Here is a 25,934-nt window from a genome sequence, read left to right as displayed (position 1 = left end):
GCAGAGGGACAAGGAGCTTGTAAACTGACAGATGGAGATGTCTCAGCAAAATTCAGAATGTGGCAGAATCTACAGAACAAATGGGGACTTCCCTGGCAGTCCAGTGGTTGGGACTCTGCCTTCCAATGCAGGGGGTGCGGGTTTGATCCCTGGTCGGGGACCTGGGATCCCACATGCCACTGGGCCAAAAAACCAAAAACATGGAACAGAGGCAATGTTGTAACAAGTTCAATGAAGACTTTAAAAAATTGTCCACATCAAAAAAAAAAAAAAACCCCCAAAAAACAAAAAAACTACATATGCACTTATCTTTTTTTTAAATTATTTTTTTAATAAATTTATTTTTTTTAATTTTTGGCTGCGTTGGGTCTTCGTTGCTGCGCACGGGCTTTCTCTGGTTGTGGTGAGCAGGGGCTACTCTTCATTGCGGTGCGCAGGCTTCTCATTGCGGTGGCTCCTCTTGTTGCGGAGCACAGGCTCTAGGTGCGCGGGCTTCAGTAGTTGCGGCACGCGGGCTCAGTAGTTGTGGCTCGCGGGCTCTAGAGCGCAGGCTCAGTAGTTGTGGCGCACGGGCTTAGTTGCTCTGCGACATGTGGGATCTTCCCGGACCAGGGATCAAATCCGTGTTCCCTGCATTGGCAGGCAGATTCTTAACCACAGCGCCACCAGGGAAGTCCCTGCACTTATCTTTTGACTCAGCTGTCCCACTCCTAGGAACCTACTCTGAAGATACCCCTCCAACAGTACGTAAATACATACATAACAAGGTTCCTCACTGCAGCATTGCTTGTAATTGAAAAATATTGGAAACAACCTATGTGTCCATACATAATAAGAAAATGGTTGAATAAACTATAGTATACCCACACAATGGAGTATGATGCAGTTGTAAAACAAAGAATAAGATTGCTATGAACTGATGTGATTTCCAGCATATGCTGTTAAGAAAAAAAAGCTCATGGGGCTTCCCTGCTGGCGCAGTGGTTGAGAATCTGCCTGCCAATGCAGGTGTCACGGGTTCGAGCCCTGGTCTGGGAAGATCCCACATGCCGCGGAGCAACTAGGCCCGTGAGCCACAATTACTGAGCCTGCGCGTCTGGAGCCTGTGCTCCGCAACAAGAGAGGCCGCGATGAGAGGCCCGCGCAGCATCTATAGGATGGTACCCTTCATGTTAATATCCTCGTTTTGATAATTGTACTATGATTATGGAAAACATTAACACTGGTGGAAACTGAGTGTAGAGTATACACAAACTTTCTGTTCTATTCTTGCAACATTTATGTAAGTCTAAAATTATTTCAAAATAAAATCTTTTCAAGAAATGCAAGTGACCAATAAATGTAAGATGTTAATCCTCGCTCAATTAAAAGACACAAATGAAAACGATGTATTAGTTTGCACCTAGCAAAGTGACAAAAGGAAGCCAACACCTAATGTTAGTGCTGTGGGGAAACAGGTTCTCTCCTAGGCTGTAGGGTAGAAATGTAAACTGCAACTGCTTTGGAAAGCAACTTGCATCAAAATTTAAAATACATTCACTTTGACCCTGCACTCCTACAGTGACAATCAGACAAGTACACAAAGATTACACAAAGACATTCATTTTAGGGTTGTTTATAATAATGAAAGATAAAATAACACATTCGTACTATGAGATACTATGAGATGGCACAGTCATCAAAAATGGCACAGGGACTTCCCTGGTGGTCCAGTGGTTAAGCCTCTGCATTTCCACTGCAGGGGGCGCCGGTTGGATCCCTGGTCTGATCCCTGGTCGGGGAACTTAAAAAAAAAAAAGGGCACAGATCTGTAAAGGATGCACATACGGAGGGAAAAGCAATTCACAAAATTGAAGGAATGATTCCAGTTTTGTAAACGAATTCCTGGAAGAGATGCTCACAAATATGTTGGATATGTGGTGACTTGCTTGTTTTTTCTATGTTTGGATTTTTACACCCATCACTTACTATGTTTAAAACAAAAATTTCAAGCTTCAATTTTAGGGAAAAAGTCACCAAAAACATAAATAGTAAATACTAACTTTATTATGGCATAAAGCTGTATTTTTATACATTAACTCAATTTTACAGTAGAACACTTTATGTATAACTGTGAAGAAACTGCTGCACAGATAGTTCCAACATAAAAATTGGTATTTTAAAAGTTCATTGAATTGTTTGATACATAAATTGGAAAATATTTTCTCTGTAGAAAATAGTAAAAATGCAAACATTTCCCAGGCTAACACAACAAGCCCATTTAAACCGTACAGTAGCTGAATTATACATTTATAAATATGGTTTGAATTCTGGGATCCAGGAGAAACTTTAGCTTCATTTACTAAAACAGCCATGTTGTCCTAAGTTGTGTAAAGTGAAATTCCCATTAATCTTCCCCCTTACTCTTGATTTATGCCTGATTATTTCTTCCTAAAGGACAGGTATACTGTCCTTTTAATCTACTTGATAAAGTAACCCATTCTTACCCAAACTTAAATGTTTTGGTTGTTATTTAAGTATGCTCAGTATCTCAGCCAAACCAGAATCTAATAAAACATGATCCACAAGGCACGAGTTGTTGGTCCTCAAATACCTACCTCTCCTTGACTCCCTCTGGCTTGATGGGAAACCATGAGGAGGTCAAGCGATAAAATTGTCAAGTGGATCAAGGAATAAAAGCCAAGAGAATTTGAGAACAGAGAAACATCCAGTCAGGATGCAAGGACAGAAATGAAGTCCAAATAGAAAAAGGATGCTGCCTCAAGAATCAAGGAGGTGAGTTGGCTATCTAAGCCCCTTACTGCAAAGGTGACTCAGAAGCAGTTGGATATAAAGACCCAGCCAGAGAAACCAGTGCCTAGAAAGATTTCAGTTGTTCAAAATAATTAAATGAAAACAAGACAGGCCATGTATTTGAACTCCTCCTGTCATAGTTTATTTCCTGAGATTCCCAATACAGAATTTCTAGGGATTAAGGCAAGAAGACAATGTTACTCTAAGCTCCTGCACAAGGTTTCCCAGAGAAATAATACTCGAGACCTCAGAGCAATATCGGGCCAAGGGCTATATTAAGTTCTTCAGTTCCCTCAAAGTAACAATTTAAAAATAACCATATAGAGTTTGTCTTAAAAGGAAGTCTCTAGGTAGCTGCAATCTATCAACAGAGTAGCAGTCTAATAAAAAGAAAGAGATCCTATACGTGGCTATAGGAACTAGGCCTTGAGAAACTATAAATTGGATCATTCTACTTAAAATTCCCAGCTTGCCCGTTAGAAGTTAAACTCTAGAAACATTAATGACCCATTAAGTTTTCACCATTAAAAGAATGCTTTATCCCACACCTTCACTTGTTCTTTTCTTTGCTCTCAATACATGTTTCCTTCTTGCATGTGGAATATATTTTCAGTGGGTTTTTTTTTGACTCTTCAGCCATGCAAATCTCTGCCCCCTACTCCTTTAGTTCCTCCTTGGTAAACAATGTTAATCTTCCAACAGGAAGTGGAGTATGTTATCATCAAGCACCATTTATCCCGTCTCCTCACTTATGAAGAAAGTTACTGGGCCATGCTATACACTTGGAATTCCTTAAGGATACTTGCTTTCTAGTAAAATACTTCTATATGTACATATATATTTTTTAAAAATCTGTGAAGAATTCACTGAAGCATGAATCACCTTATATTGAGAAGCTAATAATGTATCAAAATGCACATAACAATGGCTAATCTATATACTATCTCCTATCAAATACATCACCACCTCCAAATCTAGAGCATATGCTGGGATAAACTGTGTTACATCCCAGCTGAGTTTGAATCTTGCTTCAAAACATTGCTCAGTGTTAATTCTCAGAAGATACATTATAGGACCATAGGAGTAAATGTTAGGCAAGTGGCTGAGGAATACCAATTACAGAACAAAGCCTTGAGTGCTCAAAGTGCTTCTCCAGAAACTGCTGCGTTCCCCATGGTATTTAGGAAGGACACTATTAAGAGACACCTCTAAGTATAAAGACAGGTCAACTTCACAAGTATCAGCAGATACATGCTTGATTTTATCTTATAATCTATAGACACTGCATTAGAATATGTAATGAATTCACACACCTTTTCCAAAGGAATACCCCATACAGAAGTAGCAACAAAGTTATAAATGACAATGATCAGACGAAATAATTTAGATGAAACTTGTCTCTCTGGAAGAGATGGGGACTGGGCAAGTGGTCAGGAAGGAAATACAATGTGCTTTTAACTTTGTATGAAAAATAATGTTCAGTTTCCTGTTGCCGAACACAGTTCTGTGTTTGCCACATAAATCCTCTACTTCAAATTACTGTCCGAATGCTTTACTAAAACTCCGCTTCTGGCCTTTGTTTTGGAATCTGTTACTTTTGTTGCCACCTCCTGATCGCTGTCCTCTGAAGCTTCTATTTCTTTCCCGCTGTCCCCTGAGACCTCGATTGCCTTCCCGCTGTCCCCTGAAGCTTCTGTTTCCTTCCCGCTGTCCCCTGAAGCTTCGATATCCTTCCCGCGGTCCTTCTAGCTCTGGTTGCTCTGTGGCCACAGAAAGCTGCCAGCGCCGTGAATCATGCCATTTTTCCTGTTTGAGAGATGGTTTCGTTTTTACCTGCTTTGATTTTTACTGAATTCGGTTTAAAAAGGCATGAGAAAGATAACATTTTTTCCTTTTTTCTAAAGAAAAACTTGACTGATAACCTAAGTACTTAAAAGATCACTGGTCAAAAATAAAATAAGTTTCACTATGAGACATACCCTCATCATTTATTCAATTCAATTACTACAGGGTATCCACAGCTGTCAGGTAGTAAAACATATAAATATACCACTTGCAAACGCATTTCTCACAGCAGTACAGAATAATGATATAGCAATTAAAAATGTCTATATAAACCCCATGTAACATACACGGGGTTTGTGAAAAAAGCTGGATATTGTTCACAATGCTGTAGAAAGGAAAAAAGGAAAACAGGCTGGCTGAATAAGAAAAATATTAGTATAAAGAGGGTAGGAGAAAAAAAATACTAAAATATAATTCTTAATTATTTTTAGTAAAGGGACTAGAGCTATTGTTTTCCTTTCTATTATTCTACATTTTAAATAAATATTTTACCGTTTAGATATGTTAACTTCAAAATCTAAGAGAAAAAAAAAAATACCTGTACTTCTGTTACTGATGCAGTAGGGATATCAAAGCAAACACCCTAGAAATCAAAACAAATGCCAGTTAATCCACACTTTGACAAGAATTATAAAATGCACCTTAAATGATACTCCAAAAGACCAGGTATTATGTAAAAAAAACAACCCAAACAAACCAGGTATCCATTTTAGATAAACTTTAGACCAAGCCCCAACACATAATACCTCCCCAAAGCACAATAATGAAAAGCCAGGGATATTAAAAAAAAGGACTCAAAACTACTTAGAACTGACTAGAGATCATTCTTGGCTTTCACACTGTGCTAATCCTCATGGAGCTATTAGCTACATTTTATAGCTGAGGAAACAGAGGCTTGGAGAGGCTAACTCACTTGTCTAAGGCCCCACAGCTGGTAAGAGCAGCTTTTAAAAGTCTGGTCAGTATGGCTCTTAAATAAAACCTATGGTCTAAAAACATTAAAATACACTGCCTTCCATCAGAAAGACTGAACTAGTAAGGATGACCTAACTAAAAGCAGAAAAATAAATGATCTTATATTGTTTTCTATGTTTATAATTCAGCCTCCTATGAAAAGAGTTTAAAAATTAAATACTTTACAGGACACTAGCTTCAATAACAAGCAGTGCCATCATCTCCAATAAAGTCCTCAATATCTGGTCGGGGAACTAAGATCCTGCAAGTTGCGGGGTGCAGACAAAAAAAAAAAAAAAAATCCTCCTGTTTCTTGGCGTCCACAAAATAATCGAACTCCCCCGGCAACTGACACAGGCACTCCTCTCCCCTGGCTGTCTTTAATTACAACATTTTGAGGAACATCCCTTCCACCCAACAATTTACCCAATTATAACCACAGGTAGCATCAGGTACTGATGCCATTCGTGGGAATCTTCATTCACATATTTACTAAGTACTCAATACCAGGCACTCATTGCAGTACAGAGACGTCTAGAAAACAGTTTTGGCCCTTGACTCAGCCACAGTGTTCCTGAGGCTGTTAGTCAGTAAGCAAGCACAGCAAGGCAAAACTTACATGAATAAAGCTATGCCTTAAGAACTGTGAAGTAGATGTAGAGGTGCCCCCAACTCTGCCATTCGGCCAGGGGAAGCTTCAAAAAGACTTAAGACCATATGTATAACTGATTCACTTTGTTATAAAGCAGAAACTAACACACCATTGTAAAGCAATAATACTCCAATAAAGATGTTAAAAAAAAAAAAAAAGACTTAAGACCAATTCATGAAGGATACCATGGAGATAAGAAATACTATAGAAACAGTGGATTGAGCATAAGGATGAAAGAAAGCAAGATGTACTTGGGCATTGTTGGGAGTGGAGGGCACTGGTGGTGAGGAGACAGAGATGAAGTTGGTCAGGAGGACAGAAGCCAGCTCCATGTGAAAGTTGGGACTTTATCCCATAGATTATGTGGAGTTGCTTAAGGAGGTGAACAACATGGTCAGACAAGCAATGAGCTGAAGATAAACCTGATACGGTTCACAAGCCAGTAGTTCTCCAAGTATAGTCCATGCACCCCTGGAACCATGAGATTTTTTTTGGGAGGGGAGGTTCCACAAAGTCAAAAATATTTTTATAATACTAAAATGTTCTGTCCTTTTCACTCTCTTTAAGGGTAGAGAGGAGTTTACCAGACACTACATTACACGTGATATTGCTCTGATGACTAACAGAAAATGATATTCTTACGCTTTATTAGAATTTCAGTCTTAATTTCTAATACTCTAAATATCAATAGATATAACCCATCTAAACAAAAGCTTTTTGGTGTCCCCAACATTTGTTAAGAATGTAAAGAGGTCCTAAGACCAAAATGTTTGAGAATTTCTGTGCTAGTCTATGCCGTTAACTGAGAGCAGGAGTCAGAAGAAAGAACACCAGGTTTGGAAGTCAAGATTTTAAATTTTGAATTCAATTTTGAATAAGTTTGTATTAAGGTGCTTAATAATCCCGATCTGGGTGGCGATGTCAGGGAAGCAGCTGGATCTTCATGTCTGGCACTTCATGCAGATGGTTCAGGTTACAGCTACACAGAGGGTAGCGGTCAATGACTAAGCGGCAACTGAGGGTCATGGACGACAATGCCCAGAGAAGACTAGATATAGAGTGAAAACGTGCAGCATCCCCATAGAACAGGGAGAAGCTACCGTACAGTGTTTTATTGCCAGCATGAAGCTAATGAACCAAGGCGAGGTCACAAAAGAAGCCCCAGCCTTACCTGCTTTCCTTTGAGAAAGACCATTCCCTTCACTTTGGAATCAATACCCTCACCCAGTTGCTCTTTAAGTTCTTTCCAAGCATAACTAATATTTGGCATTTCAATTGAGCACTGCAAGATCATGGTCACAAAGCCCTATGGAAGAAAGGGGAACAAAATTAAAGTCTCAGAAACAAACATAAGTGATAAGCACTTGTCCTCATGTTTCTGAAATATTTATGGGAAAGCTCTTCCTAAAAGCATACCCCTCCCACCCCACCATTTTAGTACCAGTAAAACTGGGGAACTCTGAGTAAGACTGGTGGACTGTGCTAGTGTTGGTATCCAGACTGTGATAGTACACGTCTGCAAAATGTCACCACTGGGGGAAACCGGCAAAGTGTACAAGGAATCTCTCTGTATTAACTCTTAAAACTGCATATGAACCTACAATTATCTCAAAAATTTCAACTTAAAAAAGAAAAGCACCACCTTCTTAAGTTTCTAGGTATGCTGGCTAAATGTATCATATGAACTTATGTGTCCACATGATTGGGTTTTTTTAGGATGAAAAAACTTGACATATAATTCACATACCATAAAATTTGCCATTTTAATGTATACGATTCAGGGGTTTTTAGTATATTCACAAGATTTGCAATCATCACCACTATCTTAAATTCCAGAACATGTCACTATCCACACCCCCCCAAACACAAAAACCCACATCCCCGTTAGCAGTCACTGCCATTCCCTCCTCTAAGGAGACACTGCAACTGCAACCACTAATCTACTTTCTGTCCCTACGGATTCGTGTTTTTATGTATATATCTCAACTTTCATGAAAAAGTTAAAACACCTGGGAAGTTTCAACGGAACACTTGTGAATCCTGCTCAAACTCTAAATTATAAAGTGTCAGGAATTTGACAGGGACCCTTACCACATCTGAGTTGATCAAGGAGCGCTGGTCGACTGCCGTGGCACCTGAAATATGGGCCAGGGCTGCTGCCAGGGCTTCCACGGCTCCCTTCTCCTCGATCAGCTTCTCAGCTGACTGCTTGAAGTGACCAATCGCAGTGGGAGGCACAGAATCCAAAAGCCTGTGGTTTGAGAATATATTTATTAGGAGAAACGACAGAAGTGGACAGATTTCATTTTCAAGACAACATCATCTCAAGATAAATCAGTATCTTTGAAACCAAATCTTGCATATGTCTAACATCATTTTGATGCAGTGTATAATACTTAGCATTTCTTTTGATCATGAACCCTCCCTGTCTATTTTTTAAATAAGCATCTCACATATTTATAATAGTAATTGTGGAAAGCACTCTAAAAATGTTTCTCAGACTCTGGTTCTGAAGCAGGGGATGTAGCTCACCACCTGGAAACATTTGGAAAACAGTCGGAACCTTTTTGGTTTTCGTAATACCAACGTCACTCACCTCCCAGGAATACACTGCACAACCAGGGATGCTAAACAGCTAAATATCCTTGCAAATCAAAAAAATGGGCAGAAGACCTAAATAGACACTTCTCCACAGAAGGCATATGCATGGCCAACAGGCACATGAACAAATGCTCAACACTGCCAATTACTAGAGAAATGCAAATCAAAACTACAATGAGGTATCACCTCACAGTGGTCAGAAGGGCCATCATCAAAAAGTCTATAAACAATAAATGCTGGAGAGGGTGTGGAGAAAAGGGTACCCTCCTACACTGTTCGTGGGAATGTAAATTGGTACAGCCACTGTGGAAAACAGTACAAAGGCTCCTTAAAAAACTAACAATAGAAGTACCATATGATAGTTCCCACTGCTGGGCATATATCTGGAGAAAACTCTAATTCAAAAAGATACATGCAGCCTAATGTTCATAGCAGCACTATTCACAATAGCCAAGACATGGAAACAAGCTAAGTGTCCAGCAACAGATGACTGGATAAAGATGTGGTACATACATAAATGGAATTTCACTCAGCCATAAAAAAGAATGAAATATTGCCATTTGCAGCAACGTGAACAGACCCAGAGATTATCATACAAATTAAGCCACACAAAGACAAATATCATATATCACTTATATGTGGAATCTAAAAAGTAATGCAAATGAACCTATTTACAAAACAGAAATAGACTCACAGACATAGAAAACAAACATGGTTACCAAAGGGGAAGGCTGGGGGTGGGGAGTGAGGGGTAGAAAGAATAAACTAGGGGTATGGAATTAACAGATACCTACTACTATACATAAAATAAACAACAAAGATTTGCTCTATGGCACGGGAACTATGTTCAATGTCTTGTAATAACCTGTAATGGAAAAGAAATCTGCAAAATTATACACACACACACACAAAACTGAATCACTTTGCTATATACCCGAAACTAATACAATATTGTAAATCAACTATAGTTCAATAAAAAATAAAATAATTAAATATTCTTCAACTTGTAGGACAATTGCACAAAATAATTTTCTTGCCCCCATGCCAGTAGCACCTCCAATGACACTCTTAATCTAATCCTCACCATCTAGACATTTACCATAACTTTTTCCTACACGATACGTAAGGTACAGTTACTTAAAATGCCCAAGACAAACCAAACTATTAATAGTGGTTTCCTCTGGTGAACAGGATTGGGTAGGAATGAGTAGAAACAAGAGTTTTTGTTTTCTAAGCACAGCCTATTTTTTTAACAAGCAGGTTATCAATTTTTAAAACAATGAATAAATAAAACAAATTTTAAAAGGCTAAATCTCATTATTGCACAAAAACATGTAATAAATAGACCAAGCACTAAAACAGACCATAGCAGTGGTAGGGAACATACCTGATGGCATCTTTGCTAGAAGCTTTTATTATCTCTGTTGCAGAAGGAACACCTATTCGCTTAAATTTAATTCCCTATAAGAAAATGAACCATAACTTAACGTACAACGAGGCCATCAATTGTTTCCATTGAGATTAGTATTCCCCCAATTTTTTAATATTTACCAAACATATTTGTTACATACTTAAAAGATAAACTTTTTATCTTAGAAAGGTTTTAAATTTATAGAAAAGTTGCAAAGATAGCACAGAGTTCTTGTCTACCTGCACCTATTACTTTGTTATTACTTTGGTACATTTGTCATAGTTAAGAAACCAACATTGCTACATTACTATTAACTGAACTCCAGAGTTCATTAGAATTTCACTAGTTTTTCCACTAATATCCTTTTCCTATTGATATTTGACCCAGGACACCACATTACATTTAGTCAACATGTCTTCTTAGTCTAATCTGTGGTAATCTGTCTTTCCTTGGTTTTCAAGACCTTGATGGTTTTAAGGTGTGCTGGTCAGGTATTCTGTAGAATGCCCCTCAATTTGTGAACATCAGTTTTTTACATCCTTAGACTGCGGTTATGGATTTGGGGGGAAGATGACTGGTTTCATTACATCATATCAGGGGCACCTGCTTATCCCTGATGTTGACCATGATCACCTGGCCAGGTAGTGTTCACCTGCTTTCTGCCCTGGAAAGTCCTCCCCCATGACCCTACTCCGCTCTTTGCAAGCAAGTCACTAAGTACCGTCCACTGACGGTGAAGCGGGGAGATTAAGCTCCACCTCCCAGAGGAAGTACCAGCATAAGAATTCCCTTACAAAATTCTTCTGTAAAGAAAATCAATGTCTTCTTTCCCATTTAAAAATTTATCCTTTTAACATATTCTCATCTTCTTGGTTTTCAAGCAATTCTATACCCCCCTAAATCTACACTTAAGTATTTCTGGTGCGTTCACAGTGTATCTGAAAACTGTCTGAAAACCGCCTCTCAAACATAAAAAAGACCTCTTGTCATTATAAATATGAAGACAAAACCATTGCTTTCAAATGCAAAGTATTTAAAATGGGCTGTATATCATAGGACAATATATAAAACACATATCTAACAACAAGCTTTCAGTCATGGCCATGTGCTAGAAATAAAAATAATTTCAAGTTAATAAAAACTGAATAAAGAGACCAAAGACTGACTTTAAAACTCAACGTTTGCTGAGTGAAGGCTTAGAAAACAGTTTTACCGCTTTCTGCTCCACTTGGGCTAACTGATACTCTTCCTTGTGCTGATAAAAGCAGATGCAAATCCCAGTCCTTCCGGCTCTGCCTGTTCGCCCAGAACGATGAATGTAGGACTCCACATCCTATTGAAGTGAAATACGTCAGTGACAGTGAACAACAAAGAGAGACATAGACCTGAGTAGCCTAGGCAGAGGCAAGCGTGGTGGTTATAGACCAGGGCTGGGTGAGGCTCCCAAGCACTTCAATTTAAATTAAAGAACCGTAGGGACTTCCTGGTGGCGCAGTGGTTAAGAATCCGCCTGCCAATGCAGGGGACATGGGTTCGAGCCCTGGTCCAGGAAAATCCCACATGCCGTGGAGCAACTAAGCCTGTGTGCCACAACTACTGAGCCTGCACTCTAGAGCCCACGAGCCACAACTACTGAGCCCACATGCCACAACTACTGAAGCCCATACGCCTAGAGCCCGTGCTCCACAACAAGAGAAGCCACCGCAATGAGCAGCCTGCGCACCGCAAGGAAGAGTAGCCCCCGCTCGCCACAACTAGAGAAAAGCCTGTGTGCAGCAACGAAGACCCAACGCAGCCAAAAATATAAATTAATTAATTAAAGAACTATAAAAAATTTTTAAAAACCTCTAGAAGAGTGGTCCCTATCCTGTGGGTAAATCTGCAAAAAGCATTATCTAAATAGTGCTGTCCAACAGAACCATATATGTAATTTTAATAGTCAACTTTCTAATAATCACACTAAAAAGTTTTAAAAATTTTATTATTAACCCAATATATCCAAAAGTTTATCATTTCAGTATGCTACCTCTACAAAACAAGTTATCAATGAAATATTACACGTTCTTTTTCCGTAAGTCTTCAAAATCCACCGTGCATAATAAAGTTTGAAATTTTTAAAACTCCACTGTATATTTTATACTTAACAGCACACACGTCAATTCAGACGAGCTGCCTTTCAAGTGCTGAACAGCCCCATGTGGCTGTGGCCACCATACTGGACAACACAGGTATACAGGCTATTTAAACAAGTTGATGGCACACACATACGGGACTTCCTTTACAAGAAACAGTGGCTTCGCAGTAATGTATTTTTCCATCACTGTGAACAACGTTAATCCTGAGGGATTTGCCAAATTTGGGGGTAATGGGGTATTCACGCTTGAAGTGACGGGAACAAGTTCCCTCAGACTAACTTATATGTAAGTGAAGCATTGTCCACACCATATAAACTATGCTTCAGGGCCCTCTTTGGGCAGTTCCCATCATATACAGACCCAAGCAGTCTTAACTACAGAGGCTGTTAACTACAGGCCTTTTCTCCCTTCTCTGTCCTCTAGCTCACAAGTTTATCTACCCTACCACCACCCCGTCTAAGTCTTACCTATCTTCAAAGTCCAGTTCAAAATTGCACTACCCCCACCCATGCAGCCTTTCAGGACTCCCTCTGACCAGAAACTATCTTGCCAACCTCTGGCCACTCACCGCACTTCCCCTCAACTGTCAGTTCTGAGGAGGTTCATTTTATTTATTTATTTTATTTTATTTTATTTTATTTTATTTATTTATTCATTCATTTAATTTTTAGCTGCGATTGGTCTTCGTTGCTGCGTAGGCTTTTCTCTAGTTGCGGCGAGCGGGGGCTACTCTTCACTGTGGTGTGCAGGCTTACTGCTGTGGCTTCTCTTGTTGCACAGCATGGGCTCCAGGCGTACGGGCTTCAGCAGTTATGGCTCACGGGCTCCAGAGCACAGGCTCAGCAGTTGTGGCTCACGGGCCCAGTTGCTCCTGGCACATGGGATCCTCCCAGACCAGGGCTCGAACCCGTCTCCTGCATTGGCAGGCAGACTTTCAACCACTGTGCCACCAGGAAAGCCCCAGGAGGTTCATTTTAAAATCACCCTTAGCAACATAACACCCAAGAGAAAGCTATTACTAATCACGGGAAAGGAAGAGATATAACTTCCAATTTGTTTTAGCACCCAAAAGAAACAACAAAATAAAATCTAAGTGTAAAGCACTTACCTTTGGTGGAGAACTCTGTACAACCAGATCAACCTCGGGGATGTCTAACCCACGTGCAGCAACATTGGTTGCAACCAAAACTCCAAAATCACCATTTCTAAAACCCTTCAGGGTGATTTCCCTTTGCTTCTGTGGAATGTCTCCGTGTAATGACTGGGCATCCTGCCAAAGAAATAAGCTCATTTAAGAATACCAGATCCTACAATACAGGTACTTTTAAAATCACCAATTAGGCCTATAAAGACATTCATATTTTGGTGACACTTCTGCTAAAAATAGTACAAAGGGGAAAAGGTGCCTTACATGGACAAGGCTTAAATTTCCAACCCTTGGTCATGAAATCAACTGTATCCAACTATACTTACAAGATAAAGAACACCAAATATGAGTGATCAAACCTACTTTGTCAGGGTAACGTTGGGTTTAAGCTACCCTTTCTTCATCTGTGAGATGAGATGGGCAGATTGGATGAGAGCTAAGAGGTATACTCTATTAATTGAAAGATGCTTTCTCCCTAAAAGGGAAGAGAGGGGAAGGACCAACCTGCCTTATGGACACATTCTGTGACAACTCCTGGGCTTCTTTCTTGGTTTCACAGAAGATGATAGTGCGCCCTTGGTAACCACTGTACACTCGGATCACGTCCCCAATAACTGCTGCCCTTTGAGTCCAGTGGCACTTGACAGCCAGATGCTTAGGAAAGAAGGAAAAAAAGATTATTTAGTAAAGCCTAGCTGGAATCTAAACTCACCTGCTCAACCCTAATGATACTAGAAGCAATTGTTTAAGCCTGACAAAGTTCTGCCACCACTGTTTAGAGGAAAAAACTAAACCACTAAAGAAGAGAGCCCTTCCCCTTTCTCCAAAGAGTATCTGGCTTCTTCCATTTTCTGACCTAATACAGGTAATGTAGGAAAAGAAATACCATTCCCTAGATTGCTACAGGAAACCAAATAACTGACAGGAGAAAAGCCTCTGTGTTTTGTCCTTTCACCCACTTAAAAATGCAGTCAGTAGTCAGTTTCCGTACAGGTCTATTCCTTGGGTGCAACGAATTCATCTAGGTACCAGACCCTAAGATAAAAACAGCTTCAACATAAACACTAGGATTCTCTGCTGCCCTCTAGTGTATAAACTCTAGATGTCGTTACTCTGCTTACTAATTCAGACAGATTTAGGTTTCAAAAGATTCTGCAATCAGGCTACCAGATGATGAAATTTAGAAAACACAGACACCATATACAACTCAAACAGAAATATAACTTCACATGGCTTTTCACATGGATTTAGTATTTATTTGGAAAAGAAGTTTGTTCTTGCCAGTCTTAATACTATCCGACAGGTAAAAAAAATTATATACAATTTATTACTAATGCCAGCAACTGAATGAATCATTTACCTCTACAGTTATTGCCGTTTTCTGGGTCTTTTTACCAATCAGGTCCACTTGTTCATATGTAGATTTCATGTATTTCTTAGCAACATTATAAACCCAATGAGGGCAAGTTGCAGAAAAAAGCAATGTTTGGGGATTGTCTTCTGAATCTTTGCAGGAAAAAAAAAGTCAGTATGAATAAGTCAAACAAGCCTACACAGTATTTCACCTCACCCAATTCTTCCAGGGTCCATCAGCATTCTACAGAAAACACTTGAGGCCAAGCGAGGCATCGAGGACACAAAAATGCAAGACACGGGCTTCCCTGGTGGCGCAGTGGTTAAGAATCCGCCTGCCAATGCAGGGGACATGGGTCAGATCCCTGGTCCGGGAAGATCCCACATGCCGCGGAGCAACTAAGCCCGTGCGCCACAACTACTGAGCCTGTGCTCTAGAGCCCACGAGCCACAACTACTGAGCCCGCATGTCACGACTACTGAAGCCTGCGTGCCTAGAGCCCGTGCTCTACAAGAGAAGCCACTGCAATGAGAAGCCGCGCACCACAATGAAGAGTAGCCCCACTCGCCATAACTAGAGAAAGCCCACACACAGCAACAAAGATCCAACACAGCCAAAAATAAATAAATAAATTTTAAAAAAAAAAAAGCAAGACACGGAGGTACCCAATGGGCAAAGAAATGCTGCCTAAATAATTTATGTAAAGGATCCTTGAAATACCCAGAGTACTTTCTCAAGTTGTTTTGCTCTCTAACCATTGGCCTATATGAACCATGAGGGACATCTGTCCTTTACGAGACCTAGTAAGTGGAAAACAATTAATCAAGCCCAGTAACCACTTTAAATCACTAAATAAATAATCTATAATAAACACCGGAACAGATTTTATACTCATCTATATTCCCTAGCATTTCCTCAACACTTTAAGGTTAGAATTCTAGTCTATTCATCCTTTGAGGTCAGGTACTAAAAATAGCTCCCCAACCCCAATTTTTTTTTAGTTTGCTCTTAGAATACCATTGCATTTTCATATATTTCAAATGGCAGCGTAACTGACAGAACCCTTCTGGAGAGCAAGCTGACAAAGTATATTGAAGAACATGAACTATTTATACCTTTCAATTCAGTAATTTCAATTCTGGAAATCTATCCTTAAGAACTGATGCCAAATACTGATTTTTTTTTTTGTTTTTTTATAAATTTATTTTTTATTTTTATTTTTGGCTGCTTTGGGTCTTCGTTGCTATGTGTGGGCTTCCTCTGGTTGCAGCAAGCAGGGGCTACTCTTCTCTGCTGCGCGGCTCTCATTGCAGTGGCTTCCCTTGTTGCGGAACATAGGCTCTAGGTGCGTGGGCTTCAGAAGTTGTGGCACATGGGCTCAGTAGTTGTGGCACGCGAGCTCTAGAGCGCAGGATCAGTAGTTGTGGCGCACGGGCTTAGTTGCTCCACAGCATATGGGCTCTTCCCGAGCCAGGGCTCGAATCCGTGTCCCCTGCATTGGCAGGTGGATTCTTAACCACTGCACCACCAGGGAAGCCCCCAAATGCTGATGTTTGAAGAAAGCTGTCTACATAAAAATGTCTGCAAGCAGATTTATATTATGTAAAACTTAAAATATGTAGATGGATTAATTCATGGCACAAACAGTTCAGAGTTTCATATGCACAGTAAGATTACAGTTAACACACACACATGACACAATAGCACAAATCAGGAAGAAATAAACCAAAAGCAAAGTATACTAACCTGGGTTCTTTTATTTTCCCTATTGTAATTATATGCAGTTGATGGGAAAAAAAATTTTTTTTTGGCTGCGCTGAGCGGCATATGGGATCGTAGTTCCCCGACCAGGGATCAAACCCATGTCCCCTGCATTGGAAGCGCAGTCTTAACCACTGGACCACCAGGGAAGTCCCGGTAATTTTTTTTAATTTAAGTTTTCCTGAATAAAATAAGCCACCTGCCAACTTCCTAAGGCTTCATTTAACTTTCAGGAGATAGTTAATCACCACCCTTCCTCCAATCCCTTATACCAGTTCTTGAATGTGGAGTTTACCTTTCTTGTATGCCACACATAAAATCTCTTCCACCTGATCAGCAAAGCCCATGTCCAACATCTGGTCAACTTCATCCAGGACAACATGCTTAAGTTTGGTGAGATCTAGCTTGCCGTTCTGCAGGTGGTCTTTGATACGACCTGGTGTCCCAACCAGGATATCAATCCCATTCCGCATGCGTTCAACTATAAAGAACACCAATGATAAAATATGTTGGATTTTTAATTCCTTTTATTAATCTGGGATACCAAATTAGATATATTTTTATTCTAAAATATTTATTAACTACAAGTACAAGGTAATATGTTAACTACTGAAGATAAAGACGCTCGAGGCACTCCTTGACCTACTGGGGAAACATGTAAGAAGTGACAGTCCAGTGTATTACATGACAAAACAGAAAAATGCACCAGTGGGGGATGGTAGCACCAGGAAAGAATTGATTTCCTTTGCTGGAGGAAGGTATCAAGATTTCACAAAGTGAAAATAAGAATCTTAAAAGAAATGGGAACTTTCTATAAGGTAAGCAGGTATAGGGAGAATGACAAGATAGAAGGGCAAAAATTCCAAGAAGGTACAGAGATGTTCAGAAAAATGGAGTTCAATATAACTAGGATGAGATGGTAATGATACAACTTTCTATTGGGTTGCTACTGCAGTCAAGAAATCTACTGCTAGGGAGGATTACTGGACTGAATGTCAATATTATGACATAGTATGAGTGTGTTTCGTGTTTGGTAATTGCAATCATTGTTGCTTTTGTTGTGGTCATCCATTTACAATGCTTGGTGTCAGTTTATTTATCTCTTGTAAAAATAATATACAGTGTGTATGTGTGTGTGAGTTGTGAGCAAAAAAAAAAAAAAAAAAGAGTTTGTTTGTATAAGGATTACAATTTAAGTATAAATTAGAACAATTTAAATCAGGGAACCTAATTACCGCTCTTTACCATAAAAAGAAATGAAATCGTTTAAAAGTTTAAAAGAAATTATTGTTTCCAGACCTATGTATTATATAGAGCAGAAAGAACAAATGGAATAGTAACTTTACATATTATTATAAAACCTAAGAATAAAAAGGAAATAGCCCATTCACCACATACTGGATTTAATAAGAAAAGGCAAGAATAAAGCAAGTAATACTTTGACACACCATGAGCTAAATTTTTAAATAATATACACTTTTTATAATAAAAGTTTTTTATAATAAAAAAAAAAGAGAGATCTACTGCTAGGCACTCTACTTACCCAGTTTCATCCTCACAACACCACTGCAGGGTGAGTTTAGCAAGCCTATTTTATACATGAACAAAACTAAAGTGCAAAAAAATCAAGCAACTTGAACTGAAAAATCAGTTACTCTGTGAGCAGAGTTTAGATTCACACCCAGGCCGTTCTGATGTCAAAGCCTATGTTAGTTCCACCAAAGCTGAAAAGAGATAATCACAAGCCTTGTGTGCCAATATTAAGACTTCTATTTTTATCTTTTCATATTATTTTTTAATTTTTATTTTATATTGGAGTATAGTTGATTTACAATGTTTTAGTATCAGGTGTATAGCAAAGTGATTCAGTTATACATATACATATATCTATTCTTTTTCAGATTCTTTTTCCATATAGGTTATTATAGAGTATTGAGTAGAGTTCCCTGTGCTATATAGTAGGTTCTTATTGATTATCTATTTTATATATAGTAGTGTGTACATGTTAATCCCAACCTCCTGATTTATTCACCCCCCTACCTTTCCCCTTTGGAAACCATAAGTTTGTTTTCTGTCTGGGAGTCTGTTTCTGTTTTGTAAATAAGTTTCATTTGTATCATTTTTTAAGATTCCATATATAAGTGATATCATGTGATATTTGTCTTTGTCTGTCTTACTTCACTTAGTATGATAATCTCTAGTTGCATCCATGTTGCTGCAAACGGCATTCATTCTTTTTTATGGCTGAGTAGTATTCCATTGTATATATCCACATCTTCTTTACCCATTCATCTGTCCAATGCTAAGGCTTTTAAAATGCTTAAATCCCTTCCCCAATTACATATCTAATCTACAAAATAAAGCTTCAAGGTCTTGAACTGGGAAGTAATGGAATAGTACAGCAGGTGCTACAAGATTTGGCCCTCAGGACCAGAGAAAAGAAAGCCTGTCTACAGTAAAAAGAGGCAGACACCCAAGGTCCTTGACAGATAAAAGAATAACCTTGAATTCTGACTTTGTAGTTCCTGGACTCTGTCCTCTTGGGCTCAGTAAAGTACCATTGCAGCCTTTAGATAAACGCAGATAAATAATACAAAAGTCCTAAGAACCGCATACAGGATTTGATACATCATCATGTAGGACCATGTACTTGACCATCTTTAAACAATAATGACAAAAGAAAACCACCATAAATGACTAGATCAGGTAGGTAAAGCCAGATGTCAAGGTCAGAAGAAATCCTATCAGGGCATCCAACAGTAGATGGCATTTTCCTTCCCTCACAGTGGATTTACTTACTTTGTCCTCCGTAGGGAGTTCCACCATAAAAACAAGCCACTGCCAGCTTTTTTGTGACGTCACTGAAGTCTCTGCTTACTTGACTTGCCAACTCCCTTGTGGGTGTAAGAACCAGTACCTGAAAAGGAAAAACTAATAATGGAATCCTAAGTATTATGAAGTATTTGTTTCTTAACAAATCTGGAATGCACCAGGAGGTTCAACTCATCCTAATAATTATTTTCAAAACATCTATTATGTGCATTGCAATATACTGTGGTGTGGGAGAATAGTAAATATAATATGGTTTCTGACAAATCTACCCACTAGAAAAGCTTGTGATCTTACCAATCAAAAGAGAAATTGGTACTCAAATTTATGGTGCTCTAGGATGGTTGCACACAGCAAGCTGGAGGAATTGGGATAAGTTTCATGGAGCTGCTAGTACTTAAGGAACAGCGTTCCAAGAAAAGAACAACTTGAGCGAGGAGTAATACTGCTGATGATAATATCAGCTAATATTTGAGCTTTTACTATGTGTCAGGGGCTACTAAATGCTTAATATGCATTATTTTTATTTAATTCTCACAACAAGTTACCTACAACTGCACTGTACAATTGTATTATAATACCTACAATAACATACAACAGCTCTCTAAAACCAAAAGGCAAGCCTGGATTTAAATGCGGGTAGCCAGGCTACAAAACCTAGAGTCTGAACCTCTGCACTACAGTGAATCTGAAGTAGAATGGAAGTCAGAAGAGTAAGGCAGGGCCAACATGGTGAGGGGCTTTGAATCCTACAGCAGTTAACAGGACACACAACACACAACCACTACAGATCCTCAAATAGTCTAACAACATGAAACAAATATGATTTAAGAACAACTTAGTATATCCATCCAACAGATATTTACTGAAGTGAACATCCACTATGTGCCAGGCACTATTCCAGGTGCTAGAATAATTCGTTTGTTTACTGCTGTTGTAACTGTAGATAAATACAACAGTTAACAAATCTATTAATTAGGACAACATGGCCTCGCCTCGTCACCTCTGATACCCCTCCTATTCAGACATCTCTATTAAAAATGCTTTCTCCATTTTAGGCAAAACCTGACCAAACCTGTGAGCCCCAGGGACATCTAAGAGTCTGAAAGAAACATGCGAGCATTAATAATACAGGTGATCACAACCATGGGGGCAGATTACAATATTTAAATATATAAGGTTTGTGGTCAACAGTCTTAAAAGAATTATCCTGGTTTACCTTCAGATAAAGATCTCCAGTAAATACCAGAAAAAGGCCTTAAGGAGAACCCAATAAAAAACAATAGGGTATGTAAACGATGCTCAAACAATGACTCTTCCTGTGCAGATCTGGAACCCCTAAGGACGGCTTAAAGATATTTACCTGAGGGGCACGGCCTCTCTTCCGGTCTTGCAGCTCTCCCTGAAGTCTCTCAACCAAAGGGATAGCAAAGGAGAATGTCTTCCCAGTTCCTGTCCGTGCCTGTGCGATCAAGTCCTTCCCACTATAGACGTGGTGAAATGTCTTTGCTTGTATAGGAAACAGGAAGGTCACCCCACGGGCTGTGAACAAATGAAGCATGTTATCTGACACTGCAATTCTTAAAGTCCCAGCCATACTGGAGAATGAAAGCATAGCCGCGCTTCTGGTCCTGCAGAATTATGGAATTCTACATTCTGGTCACATCTACAAAGTCAAGTTCAAATATATTCTGGCAAGAATCTGCTTGAAGAAAAGATATCAATAAACTGTAAAGCACCAAATTATAGTAAATACTTATTATCTTAAGAGATTAAGCCCCTTGTCACAAAATCTCATCCAAAGGCCAGTATAAACCTGAAAATCAGGTGCTTTGTTGTCTGACTGCCACACCTGATTCAGAAAACACCTAAGTTGAGCATCTGTGACTTCCTACCTGGTTCACAGGCACTATGCTAAGATGAGTTCTGAGTCAGGCTGGTATCATTAACCTAGAGATGCCTCAAGAAGTGGAAGAAGGTAAAAAAGAAAATACCGGGCTTCCCTGGTGGCACAGTGGTTAAGAATCCACCTGCCAATGCAGGAGACACGGGTTCGAGCCCTGGCCTGGGAAGATCCCACATGCCGCAGAGCAACTAGGCCCGAGAGCCACAACTACTGAGCCTGCACTCTAGAGCCCGCAAGCCACAACTACTGAACCCACGTGCCACAACTAGTGAAGCCTGTGCGCCTAGAGCCCGTGCTCCGCAGCAAGAGAAGCCACAACAATGAGAAGCCCGCGCACCGCAATGAAGAGTAGCCCCCGCTCGCCACAACTAGAGAAAGCCCAGGCGCAGCAAGGAAGACCCAACACAGCCAAAAAAAATCGTAAAAAACAAATTAAAAAAAAAAAGAATTAAAAAAAAAAAAAAATACCAACATGGTATCAATTGTTTAATTTCACCAGCACTATGAGTCATTACACTTCTGAATATACATATTGTATTGAATAAATTTTAATCACTCTAAGAGGCAGCAAAGGCCATCATCACTAGTTTAGTCCTATACCAAATATACAGATCTACTTCATTATATGGTTGCATATATCATCCTCCAATAAGAACATGTCCCAGTTCATTTCAACAACAAACAGTGGAGTGCTTCCAAATAATATGTTCTAACATTATACAATATTTCCAAGAACATTACCTTTGAGAAGTTTAATAGTTTCTTCAGATATGGGAAAATTAGAGAAAGCTCCTTCTTTTTGCTCCACAGTTATCTCCTGTCAAGTAAAGGGCCACAGAAAGAAATCAATAACTTTACCCCTACAAGCTAAATACAGAAAGCCTTTTGAGAAAAACTATTCTAAAATATCTCTTCTAAATCAATTCTAAAACATCTCTTCTAAATCAACCAAAAAGACACAAAAACTTTGGTAGGTAAATCAAGATCTGAAAAGGAAACAGATCAGAGTAATATGTAAAACCCTAACAGAAAAAAAGTTTGTAGCAAATACATAGAGCACATATATACCATGTGTAGCTAGTGAAAGCAGATTCAGTCTCAACTAAGAACTTTTCCACAATCATTCCAAACGAACAATACACTGTTGAACAGGTTATTAACCCCTTCCCATAGCAACATCTTTCATATATACATCCATAGAAAATAAGGAACAAATATTTATGACAAGATGATCACATTGGCACTATTTGATTGTAAACAATCTGAATGCTCAACAGAGGAATAATTAAGTGAATTTCTAAACATTTATATGATGTATTATGTAACCATTTAAAATATTTAATATTTAAAAGTGGGAAAAATGCCTATATAAAAATATAGGCAAGATAGGAAAAGGCAAACTACAATATTGCATATAGTACAATCGTAATCTGATTTTTAAGAAAGCTGTATATATTTTTTATAATCAGGAAAAATTTTTAAATGCTGATCATGACCTACAGCAAAGAGAAAATTATTTATTAGATTTAGGATTTTTCTTTGATGACTGAGTTTCTGAAAGACAGCAGTAATAGCTTCCAAAGGGACATTTAAGTATCTTATTCAACTCAAGTTAGTTTATGGCCTGTACAAAAAGACTTATGCAATCAAGCAAGCACTTTTTCAGTGGTTCCACTTAATCATGATTTATTAGGTGAAACCCCTCAGACGGAAACTGGAGCATATTTGCAGAACCATATCCCTCCTGTTGATTTCTGACTTGCAAATAAGCAGACCGTGTGTGGAGAGAAGACTTTCTCAAAACTTAAACAGATCTGCTCAGTTGCAAAGGAGGCATTCTAACACTGCAGTTTTTAAGATGAAGTCTCACCCTGCAGCTCAATGCAGTGCTGACACATCAAATTTCCTCCCATTATTAAATAATTCGTTTAATAATTACGTACTTATTTACCTGAAACAACATCGAAAGATACATTCTACATATTAAAATGTCACTTTACCTGCTCTAACTCACTGTTACTTTCTTCACTGGCAGCTTCCTTGGAGTCGGAGTCAGGTCCAGAATGAGGGAATCCATTCTTCAGGTTGGGGCTTTTCTCTCCAATTTCTCCATTCATTTCTTTTTCTTTCTTCATCTTCTTGGACTTAGGCGCACCCAAGTCGTCCTCAGAAGGCTCCTCATTTTTTATTAGTTTTTTGGTTTTAGGAGAAACAACTGTCTTTTCACAGGGCTCCTTTGATTTTTTTGCCCTTTTGGTTTTAGGAGATATAATGTCATCTTGAGATGGCTCCTCTTTCTTTTTTGCCTTTTTGGATTTAGGAGAACTCATGTCAGCCTCAGAAGGCCCTGCTTTCTTTTTAACCTTTTTAGCTTTGGGGGAAATCGTTTCTTCCTTTTCTTCTGCTGCCTCTTCAGTCTTATTAGATTTTGGCTTCTCTTTTTTACCTTTCTAAAAAATTAATAAAGACAATACAAACAATGAACAAAACATTGATACACTTGTATAATATATCGATTCTGCATTAATTCAAGATCACATAATTATGAAGAATACAATTTGGGGGCATTTTTCAACATGTGTACTTTCATCTTGCAGTAAGGCAAAAATCAAACGGTATGTTTTTTAATACCATTTCTTGGCTGTATGGAAAGAAGAATATATCAATAACTTCATTAGCTTGGAAAAGAACGCGCTTCTTGGTAACTATTCAATTCATGGTGGTCGAACAAGTTGTAAAGTCAATTTTTCACATGGGACTTGGAGTGGCTCACGGGATGCTCCAACATATTGTAAACTACACACACTATAGGAAGTGATCAAGAACAATTTAACTTAATTCTGGTAGAGTAATAAGACCATGTATACCCACAGACAGATGGTGTTAAGCAGATTTCTTTCTCTGCTAGAATTCCTCTACAAGTAAGACAGGAATTCATAATCTCTGCCTTGTTAATCTCACAAACGCAAATAAATTTACATAAAGACATGTTATGAACCAAAAAGTTATAAAAACCCACAGTCTATCACCCCATCTGTAAAAATGGTGTACCTAATTTAAAGGGAAAAACAAAGAGCACAAGTTACAAGAAAACGGAATGGGTGAAACCTCAAAACCAAACCAGATTACGGCTCCTACTTGAAATGTCTGACCCTCTCCAATTTTTCATATTTCTGAAAACTTAATATTACTGAAAACGTGTTTTACCCTCTGTTAAGACCTCTGTGGCAGAGCCTCAGGCCAATTCCTGAAGTATGGGGACTATTACATTGAGCTACTATTACAGTCTGCCTCCATGAAACTTCAGGCCTGGCCTCTGCTCTTAAAATCATGGATGAACGATAATCTCTCCCATATGACCCATCCTTCAGACATCTGAAAAACAATCTGGTCCACCCCATCCCACGACTTCAATTCTTTCATCCCTTGGTTCCACCAATGAGTGGATTTCCAATCCCGGTGGTCTCCTTTGGAATACAATGGAGTATGTTGGGCATGTCCCTTCTAATTTCAGCATCTCACAACCGAACACGTTGACTAATGCAAGGCAGGTAAAACCAAGACCACTTCCTCCCCACCTGTGGGGACAAGTCTGTGCTACCTCGGCTTCCTACAACAGCAAAATATTCCTTGCCAGAAACAGCAAGGAAAGAAAATTCTAAGTCCCGTATAACACAAGTTCAGGGACAATCTTTGTTCTCACTGACCTTATCTCAGAACACAGACTCAGTCACAAGTTAAGTCTCTATCTACGGAAGTAACAGCAAGGAGGCAGACAGCTATCGAGGTAAGTTAAGACTACCGCACACTGGCGGCCTATATAAAAAATATGGTGTGCAGTTATCACCACAACCTGTCTACATTTCCACGGGAAATACGACCAATAAACCTTAAGAGGAATTGAACTACTTTATCGTCTAAGGGCCGCTTCCCAGAAAACTGTACTCCCACTACTAGGGTAAAAAAAATGTCACCGCGGACGCCGCCCACGTGTGCGGATGGCCTTATGGTCTCGCCAGTTTAGTCGAAAGCCAGTAGGTCTGAGTCTGGGCCAAAACGTGGGGCCTAACCATGACGGTCCTACTCTGTGCACCGGGTGCGGGACGCCCAGATTCAGGGACCACGTGGGACACCCGGCCCGCTCTCCAGTTCCGATCCGCCGAGACCTCTGGGCAGCGCGCCCATCGGCCGCGGAGAGCACCGACCACCCCCGGGCGCCCCTTGGCCGAAACTCACGCGGGTCTCGGGACGAGCCGGGTCCGCGCGGCGCGCCACGCGCCCCCAGCCCGGGCCCCTCCACTTAGCGGCCGGCCCCCCGTCCTGTCTTGCCCCAAGTCCCTCGGCCCCCGGCGGTACCTTCTCATTTTGCTTTCGCGGCATCTCCACTTTCGCCATGGCCGTGTCCGACTCCAAATCCGCCTCACTAAGAAGTTTCCCCGGCATCACTCAGGACAAGCAGAACAGGCCGACCGCTCTCGTCTACCGCGTGGAAAGGAAGAGAACGCCCAGCTTTCTCTTTAGCCGACCCAGCTTTCGTCACTTCCGG

The 25,934-nt window shown here is 39.6% G+C and overlaps 1 protein-coding gene across 2 annotated transcripts; it reads right to left on the bottom strand.

Annotated features, from left to right (window-relative positions):
• Window positions 1-2,028: 2,028 nt before the first annotated feature.
• DDX21 (DExD-box helicase 21) lies at window positions 2,029-25,934 on the bottom strand. 2 transcript variants are annotated; one of them, XM_082408621.1, is made up of 16 exons: window positions 25,745-25,934; window positions 23,389-23,838; window positions 22,130-22,205; window positions 20,846-21,024; window positions 19,453-19,570; window positions 16,949-17,134; window positions 14,899-15,044; window positions 14,043-14,192; window positions 13,500-13,661; window positions 11,470-11,589; window positions 10,233-10,306; window positions 8,336-8,495; window positions 7,416-7,550; window positions 5,177-5,221; window positions 4,482-4,599; window positions 2,029-4,451 (listed from the first exon to the last, which is right to left on the bottom strand). In XM_082408621.1, exons 1-16 carry the CDS (start codon window positions 25,829-25,831, stop codon window positions 4,330-4,332), a joined length of 2,328 nt encoding a protein of 775 aa, XP_082264747.1. In that variant the 5' UTR covers window positions 25,832-25,934; the 3' UTR covers window positions 2,029-4,329. The 2 variants fall into 2 exon arrangements, with proteins under 2 accessions (XP_082264747.1, XP_082264746.1); XM_082408620.1 differs by having other exon boundaries at window positions 2,029-4,599.

This window comes from Balaenoptera borealis (assembly GCF_965194805.1).
Source record: "Balaenoptera borealis genome assembly, chromosome: 10".
Taxonomy (NCBI): Eukaryota; Metazoa; Chordata; class Mammalia; order Artiodactyla; family Balaenopteridae; genus Balaenoptera; species Balaenoptera borealis.
The sequence above is the reverse complement of the archived record's forward strand: the minus strand, read 5'-3'. Positions and strand labels throughout refer to the sequence as shown.